Source organism: Tursiops truncatus, chromosome 10 (assembly GCF_011762595.2).
Source record: "Tursiops truncatus isolate mTurTru1 chromosome 10, mTurTru1.mat.Y, whole genome shotgun sequence".
In the NCBI taxonomy this organism is placed as follows: domain Eukaryota; kingdom Metazoa; phylum Chordata; class Mammalia; order Artiodactyla; family Delphinidae; genus Tursiops; species Tursiops truncatus.
The window spans coordinates 101,728,495-101,737,448 of NC_047043.1; the positions used below are offsets into that span (position 1 = coordinate 101,728,495).

The 8,954-nt window shown below is 62.0% G+C and overlaps 1 protein-coding gene across 2 annotated transcripts in view; it reads left to right on the forward strand.

Annotated features, from left to right (window-relative positions):
- The window catches only part of MGLL (monoglyceride lipase), a 101,366-nt gene extending 92,687 nt beyond the window's left edge, over positions 1-8,679 (forward strand). For both annotated transcript variants that reach the window (XM_033865547.2, XM_033865546.2), the window contains exons 7-8: positions 3,782-3,997; positions 5,990-8,679. In XM_033865547.2, the coding sequence (XP_033721438.1) occupies positions 3,782-3,997; positions 5,990-6,115 (342 nt within the window). In that variant the 3' untranslated portion in view covers positions 6,116-8,679. The remainder of the gene's footprint in view (positions 1-3,781; positions 3,998-5,989) is intronic.
- Positions 8,680-8,954: the final 275 nt, after the last annotated feature.

The window sequence follows — 8,954 nt, forward strand, 5'->3', positions numbered from 1 at the left end:
ACACGTAGCGCAGCGTGGTGAGAGATTGGGAATGCTGGTGGTGGGGCCCGCCTGCCTCGTCCTCATCCTGGCTCTGTCCCTCACTTGCTGTGTGACGTTGGGTGAGTCACCCAGCGTTTCTGAGCCTCAGTCTCCTCATGTGTAAAATGGATAATGATGGCAGCCCCTGCGCAGGGGTCCTGCAGAGACTTGAGGGGCAAGTACGCGTAAAGCACTCGGCACAGCACCTGGCACAGGGGTGAGGGCTCAGGGCTAGCTATTTCTAATACTGTTCCAATTAATCTAATTTTGAGTCTATCCCAGAACAGCTTTTCAAAAAAGAGGTCAAGAGATCTGACTGGGTGGGGGTGGGGGGTGATCCCTGGATTTTGCTCAACCAGAAGTTTAAGAACGCTCCCAACTGTGGGTTGCTTCCTGTGCTTCAGGGCAAAGCTTTTTCAAAAGGCAGGCCCAGGCTTCCCTGGTGGCGCAGTGGTTTCCTGGGCCCGTGAGCCATGGCCGCCGAGCCTGCGTCCGGAGCCTGTGCTCCATGCCGGGAGAGGCCACAACAGTGAGAGGCCCGCGTACCGCAAAAAAAAAAAAAAAAAAAAAAAAGGCAGGCGCCCCAGTTGGCTTGTTCCCAGCTGTCAAGTCAACCTTGCTGAGAGCCCTCAGACCCCCCGACAGGGAAGGTGCCAGAAGAGGCTGGGGCTCGGAAGAGGACCCTTCCTCGATGGGAAACCCAGGCCGAGGAGTGACGCTGCACCTCGCTGCCCCGCGCTGTGGTCAGGCGGCCGCGTGGCATTAGCCTCGCTGTGGGGCAGACCCAGCCTGGGCCCCAGGGTGCACATCCCATCCAGACGCCCGGCGTCCTCCGGGGCGTGACCACCGTCACCCCCATTTCACAGATCAGCAAACTGCATCCCAGAGAGAAGAGCCTTGCCCACGTCACACAGCTGGGAAACGTCAGGGCTGGGTGGTCTTCCTCACAGGGTTTCCCCCCAAGAGAAAAGACGTCACGTCTCAGCTGGTGGACACACCTCCAGAGGTTGGTCACCTGGAGCAAAGGTGCCCTGGCTTGGACCCGGGTCCACAGCCTCCAGTTGGTGTCTTCGCGGCTGTGCTCCAGAAATGGGGGGCGGGGGGGCAAGAGAGATCGCCAGAGACCGAGTCCTTGTTGTGCCTTTAACTATACTTGTGCTTTGAGACCTCTGATTCACGTGCAGTTGTGAGAAATAACTCAGAGGAGCTGTGTGCCTTGCCCAGTTTGCCCCAGAGCTGACATCTTGGAAAACCACAGGGTTATGGCGACCAGGATACCCTCGGGGGTGAGTCAGGCCGTCCCCACAAAGACCCCATGTTGCCATTTTGTAGCCCCACGCCCTCAAGCCTGACCACCACTCGTCTGGTCTACATTTCTCTGATTTGTCCTTTTATTTATTTATTTTTTTTGCGATACGCGGGCCTCTCACTGCTGTGGCCTCTCCCGTTGCAGAGCAACAGGCTCCGGACGCGCAGGCTCAGTGGCCATGGCTCACGGGCCCAGCCGCTCCGCGGCATGCGGGATCTTCCTGGACCGGGGCACGAACCCGTGTCCCCTGCGTCGGCAGGCGGACTCTCAACCACTGCGCCACCAGGGAAGCCCTGTCCTTTTTTTAAAATATAAATTTATTTATTTATTTTTGGCTGTGTTGGGTCTTCGTTGCTGCCCGCGGGCTTTCTCTAGTTGTGGCAAGTGTTGGCTACTCTTTGTTGCGGTGCGCGGGCTTCTCATTGCAGTGGCTTCTCTTGTTGCGGAGTATGGGCTCTAGGCTCGCGGGCTTCAGTAGTTGTGGCACACAGGCTCAGTAGTTGTGGCTCGAGGGCTCTAGAGCGCAGGCTCAGTAGTTGTGGCGAGCGGGGTTGGTTGCTCCGCGGCACGTGGGATCCTCCCAGACCAGGGCTCGAACCCGTGTCCCCTGCACTGGCAGGCGGATTCTTAACCACTGCGCCACCAGGGAAGCCCCCGATTTGTCTTTTTAAGAATGTCGTGGAGACGGAATCCCACAGTAAGTGATCTTCGGGCACCGACTGTTCGGTCTTTGGTTTTGAATGGGCTCAGGCTGTTGACCGGTGCTCCGGGCCTGGCTTGGGCTGGGAGGGAGAACTCTGTCTGTCTCCTGCCTGGGGGACAGGACACGACCCTCCCCCACTAGGAGAACTTTCGGTGGATTTAGGTCTTAAGCCCTCAGAAGGCAAAGGCCCTGGGGTTGGGCGGGGCTGGTTACCTTAGGGGAGGGTTTGGGCTTCTGAGCCTGTTTCCCTGAGAGGAGGCGGTCCCTGCCCTGCCTTCCCGGCCGCCCCTCTGCCCCCCGCCCCGTGCGGTGGTGGCTGGCACAGGGGCCTGCCCTTTCCCCGACACAGCTGGCGGCTCCTCCCAGGTCTAGAATGGACCACTGTGTACACAGCGCCTACGTGCTCCAGTCGTGGGAAGAGAGCCAAGAGTGGGAAGCCACCTGTGCCGTCAGAGCGGTTAACCCCGAGCCGACTCCCTGCGGGGCTTCATGGCCGTCAGCAGGGCAGGCGCCAGGCCGCTCAGGAAGGAGGTGACCTCGTGGGCCCTGGCCCTGGGCGTTCGTTCACCGTGACACCCGGCAGCCAGGGCTCTCTGGCCCCGCCGCCCCTTCCCGAGCAGCCCTCCTTGCAGACCCTGAAGGAGCCCCTGCTGCTCCCGTGTTCTCGGCCCCCAGACTGGTGGCCCGGCCCCGCGGGAGGCCCGCCGTCTCCGCTGCAGTAAGGGGCTCATTCATCTCGTGTGGCTTTTCCCAAGTGGTCTGGCTCGCCTGCTCCGGAAGAATCAGGGTGGTGGGGGGACCTGGGACAGCCTGTCCCTCTCCAAGTGGATCTGGGACCCTGGATGAGGCCCTGCGGGGAGTTGTCACAGGGAGACGCGGCCCCCGCCCGAGAGTCAGATGGAGACACAGTGGACACTCAAGCCTCCTCGCGGGCAGCTGACCCTCTGTTCCCTCACCCCTCCTGACACCACACAGCTCTTGAAAAGAGAGGTGAGGGAAGAGGGGTCACGGCCCCGACCTGGTCCGGAGAGTTCTGTGGGCATGTGTCCCGTCTCAGCTCACGGCAAGCAGGCCACTCACTGTCCCCTTGGGGCAAGAGGAGTGAAGCCAGAAAGTCAAGGACAGGGCCCGGGTAGCCCCGCAAAGGGCATGGTCAGATCCTCAGCCGCAGGTGAGGCCAGTGTCAGAGGAGGTCCCGGCAGGCTGACGGCTGAGGAGGGTGGGCCCGGCCGCTGCGCACGTCCACAGGCGCAGGGGGACAGCAGACCTGCCTCTCAGGCTGGCAGGCCGCCTGCTGGAGCCACGTCCTGCAGCCCGCGGGGGTGTCCTGCCCAAGCCTTTCCCTGGCCTCGTTCCCGCACACACAGCCCTGTGACCCGGCAGTCGTGGGTGCCCCTCACCCTCTTCAACCAGGGGCACTGTGTCAGGACAGACAGACTTAGAGAAAACAGAATCCACTCAGACTGACACCGAAACATTTTCTGAGCTGTTCCTGTGTGAACTCATCAAAGCGAACATACGATGTCGCTCACGTGAAGAAAACCCACAGCTTGATACTGAAACCGTCCCAGGGCACAGGCGTGGATGGCGGTGGGGGGGGGCGGTCACAGAGCAGGCTGGAAGCAGGGGCAGCGCGGCCGGACTGACCGGGGGTCCCCACCCCAGGCCCGCCGCCGGGGTCGGCTCTTCAGAGCCAGAGCAGGAGGGACCGCGAGGGCCTGACGGGCCCTGTCTCTCTCCTCCCGCAGGTGGACATCTACAACACGGACCCCCTCATCTGCCGCGCGGGCCTGAAGGTGTGCTTCGGCACCCAGCTGCTCAACGCCGTGTCGAGGGTGGAGCGGGCGCTGCCCAAGCTGACCCTGCCCTTCCTGCTGCTGCAGGGCTCTGCTGACCGCCTGTGCGACAGCAGGGGCGCCTACCTGCTCATGGAGTCTGCCAAGAGCCAGGACAAGACGCTCAAGGTGAGCAGCTGCCCCACGTCCCCGGGGCGGGGAGAGTGACGTCCCTCTAGGGCACCTGCCCGAACCCTTGGTTTAGGGCTGGCCTGGCCCCCGGGGAGGCACGTCCGCACCTGGCCTCCGGGCAGAAAAGGTCGTCCTCCTCAGAGGGCGTTAGGCGTGTCACGCACAGCAGGATGGAAAACGCTGTTCCAGGTGGAGCAGTTCCCGGGTGTCTGGCTGAACCGGGAAGACCCCTGGCTGGAGGATGGGGAGAGAGCAGGTGCACCGGCTGTGTCCCTGCCACGTGGCAGCGGAGCCTGAAGGTGGCTCTGCGTGGTCGGCTGGGCAGACCGCCACCCCAGGGCACACGCGCGAACAGACGTGTCCCTGGACAGTGCTGCCCCAGCTTGGGCACGGCCGAGTGGACGGCCCGGTCGAGGGCCACCTCCCGCTAGGTTATAGGGAACGTGGCAGCTCCCCGCAGGTGCCACACCTGCTGCATGGGTGCCGGGACTGGCACTCAGCTCTCTGCCCCGAGCCCCCTGCACCGCTTGCCCCAGCGCGCTGTGCTACAAAGGCTCTCACGTGTCTGCACTGTGCAGCGCCCCTCCGTCGCGGCTAAGAGTGGCAGCCCCTGGCCCAACACCCCTGCCAGAGGGAGGCCCGGACGAACAGCAGGAGGAAGGAGGGGAAGGAACGCCGCTCCCATCACGGCAGGAGACGGTCCCAGCCGCAAGTCCCACGCTGGCACACCCGAGAGAGAGTTGAAATTCAGAAAAAGCATTGAAATCAGGGTCTCGAAGAGATATTTCCACCCCATGTTCACGGCGGCCAAGAGGTGGATGCAGCCCTGGTGCCCACTGAGGGGAGGTGGTCCGTCCAGGCAAGGGGGTGTTTTCCAACCTTGAAAAGGGGGAAGTTCTGACGCAGATGAGCCTGGAGGAGGCTGTGCTCAGCGAAATGAGCCGGTCACAGAAGGTCAAATAGTGCGTGATTCCACGCACATGACATGTGCAAAGTAGTCAAAGCTCATAGAAACAGAAAGTAGAGGGACTTCCCTGGCGGTCCAGTGGTTAGGGCTCTGCACTTTCACTGCTGGGGCCCTGGGCAGGGAACTAAGATCTCGCAAGCCGAGTGGCGCAGCCGAAAAAAGAAAAGAAAAGAAAGTCGGGTGGAGTTTCCAAGGGCTGGGAGGAGGGCGCTGTAACGGGGACAGGGCTCAGTTGTGGAGGATGGGAATACGGCACCGCGCGCAGAGGTACTTAACACCACTGAGCCGCACACTCAGAGGTGGTTAAGATGGTAAATTTCATGTTATGTGTACTACAGTTTAAAGAAAAAAACAAACTTGGAGATAGCTGTTAGAAATCGCTGAAATGGCAAGTAGGCAGGTGGTTATACACATGGAGAGTTCAGGGGAGGTCTGGCTGGAGATAGAGATTCTGAGTCATCAGCACACGGGTGGTTTTACAGCCAGGGGCCTGGACGGGGCTCCTGGGGAGAGGGGGAAAGAGGCCCGACCCCGCCTCGGCCGCACCAGCCTGCAGCTCAGGAGGGCGGCGGGAACAAGACCAGGAGGGTCGAGAGCTGTGGGAACCACGGAGGAAGGTGTTTCTAGAAGGTTCCCCTGGCCAGCTTTTGAATGATGCCGAGAAGCCAAGTCCTACGAGAGTGCAAGTGATCCCCGGCCACCGCTATGTGAGGGCCGTGGGGCTGGTGTCAGGACCACCACCGTGGGCGGGTAGGAGTGAGGGTCAGCCGGGTCAGGCTGGGGTCCCACAGGGAGGAGAGGAGGCGCAGGTGGGGCAAGGCTGGAGGGGGAGTGGCGTGGAGAGGGGACAGTGGTTCAAGAAAGGATCTGATGAACATGTTGGGACCTTGCCAGCTGTTTGCAGCACCACCTGCTGACCAGGCGTGGGTGCGTGGAGAGGGGGTCCTCTCCATCCGCTGCCCGGCCGCCTTGCCCACACGTCACTCGCAGTAGCCGTGACTTCCTGTCTTTCCTAATTGCAGATTTACGAAGGTGCCTACCACATCCTCCACAAAGAGCTTCCTGAAGTGACCAGCTCCGTCTTCCGTGAGATAAACACGTGGGTCTCTCAAAGGACAGCGGCGGCAGGAACGGGGTCCCCGCCCTGAGTGCCCTGGCCAGCCATCGGGCCACAGTCGGGGAAGCAGGCAGAGGAAGGGCAGGAGCTGGCTTCTTAGATGTGGCTTGCCAACAAACAAACAAAAATCACAAATTGGAGGAATCCCTAGCGCAATTTACTAAAAAAAAAGAAAAAAGACAGTCTTGTCGCACATCAGGCCGTCCGCCACTGGATCTGCCTTAAGTGGTGGACACTTTATGCAAAAATAGGAGGTCACGGCACTTCCCAGAGAATGTGCTGGAAGGCCTTAGGCCGCAGAGCCCTGCCCCGCCTCTCCCGCTCCGCAGGGTCCCAGGACCCCCGCTGCAATAACTGGAGGGGTCCCCTCCCGCCACCCCGCGCCCCGCCCTCACTGCCTCGGCTGGGCCCCCTCTGGCCGCCGGATGCGGGGCGGCGTCCACTTCCCCGGCAGACTGGCGCCGCCGCGGCCCAGCACATGCCCGCACTTCCTCGGCACGTGTCCACCCGTGACCCGCGTCAGCTCCTTGTCCGCCGGGAGCCCGGGGTGGGCTGTGGGGCAGGTGGGGCTTGGCCCAGAAGAGGCACCCTCGCCCCCTTCCCTCCGCGGGGCACGTCAGGGCGGCTGTTCGTCGCTGACTAGTGTTACCTGGGGCTCAGAGGATGGTTGTGTTGGAGATGGAGTGCCTCGTGTGTATAGCGTCTGTTCTGAAGCAGAGCCGGGGTGGGGGGGAACCAGGGGCCTTGAAGGCATGGATGCCCGACAGCCCTGTGCAGCCCCGGGGGGCGGGCCGAGGAGCCCCGTGCGGGACAGGCCTGTCCCAGCCCCTGCCTGCCGGGCCGCAGCCGCCCTGGGAGCCTCGGTGCTGGCGGCACAGCTACCTCTGGTGGCCGGAGAAGCTCCCCACGCGGTGGCCCTGCCCACGGCTCAGGCCTGAGGCCACAGCAGCCCCGCCGCCTTTCTCGGTGCCAAACCCGCAGCCCCCCACCCCTTGGCCCTCAATTGCGCCAGAAGTAAACGGGGTCACCACCCACCCGGGGGGTACTTTGACTTTGAAATGGGACTCGCTGTCAGGTCTTGAGGCCCCACCTGCAGATGTGGCCGTGGTGGGGATGGAGCTGCCGGGGCGTGGAACCTTGGGGGAGGTGCGGTCCCGCCACCCCAAGGCTTCCCTGCCTGACGTGGAGGCTGGGGGCAGGACTCCCCACTCCCTTGCCCCTCCAGCGCTGGGAGCTGATGCCCCACGTGTGCCGTGTTCTTCCAGGTCTGCTTCTCGGTCCACCTCCAAGGGCCCCCGAGCTGCTCACCCCAGCGACCGTCAGCTGGGGGGGGCCTTGGTGCGTGTCTTGCTGCCCCTGCCCCTTGGGAGGGAGAGGCGCCCAGGCACCCAGCCCCGGGGGACGGCGCCTGGGTCCCCACAGAGAGCGGCTTCATCGCCACGTCTTATTCCTCTGGCTTCTCTTCAGAGGAGAAAAACATGTAGAAAATGCAGAGAGGTCGGCCCCACCTGCCCAGCTGGGCAGCCGTGAGGAAGTTCCTGCTCTCGGGCTAAGGACCGGCAGAAACTCCACCCACAAACCCCAGGCGCCCAGCCGTCCCGCCTGCAGGCCACAGCCCACCCCCACCTCCCAGAAGCACGCCGTGGCAAGGCCACATCCCAGAGTAAATACCAGGCCCACATCCCAGAGTAAATACCAGGCCCGTGGGTTGACCAGTAAGCTTTCGATGCATGAATTTATTTATCTGAAAGCTCTTACAGAGGCATATTCAGTCACCTTTACAGATCTGGTTAAAGAATCGCCCATATTTAAAAGAAAAAAGTTCTTTGAAACCAGGACTGTTTCCTCATCTGGGAGGGGACACAGGGTACGTCCACCTGCTGAGTCAGGGGTGCAGGTAGCAGCGTCTGGAGGGCCCCCAGGGAGCACCCTCCCGTCCTTGCTGCACCGAGCAAGTCTTGAACTGGGGTCACCCTCCATGTTGGCGGCTCCGTGCCCATACCTGGAGCACCAGCGCCATGCCATCGCCGTGGTGCAGGGGAGCTGGGCTTGGAAAGGAAGCGAGGTCACACACGGCCTGGGCTCGAGGTGACAGGAGGACAGAGGCCACAGAGGGGCCCTGGACATGCAGCCTATCCAAACCACGCCTGGGAGGACGGACATATTACTCGGGACGCTGGGCCCAAGCACGCCTGTGAACTCGGTGCCGCCCTGTAACTCAGAGGCCACGCTGGGCCACACGAAGTGGTTTCACGCCTGAGAAAGTCTCTAGGAAAAGATGCCACCTGCAGCCACTGGAGGTCCCAAGCCCGCCAGGGCCCATTCCTTTGCTGGGATGGGGAGTGGTGACCCCAGCTTCCCCTTGGCTCTTGGGGGCTCTGGAAACTCCCTGCAGGGCCCCACCCTCCTGCTCTTTCTTTCCTTCACCAACTGCTGGCATCAGCCTGTTAGGATCATAAGCAATTTACTGGTTATTGTCATTGCTGCCGCTCAGCCACCTTCCTACACGTACGCTGTTAGTGGGGACCCGTGTATTAGAACTCTTAACGCACCAACGTCTGCCACAGCTAACCCTAATAAACACATGTTTTCTGATGGTGTCGTCTGCCTGTCTGTGATCTGACTGCAACGTCCCTTGCGGAGAGGCCAGTGGCCCTTTGCGAGGCTGCACTGGCGGTCTGGGCCGGTCCCCTGATACACCCCAGTATGCGGACCTGACTGTCCCTCTTGCGGAGCGGACTGCACGCCAGCTTTCTCGTACAGACGCGGCCACCGCTGGCACCAGAGGCCGGGCCGCCCCAGTTCTGGGCTCCACGGCTGACCCTCCTCCACAGTCCCACGTAACTTTTGACAATTTAGAAATAAGTTCT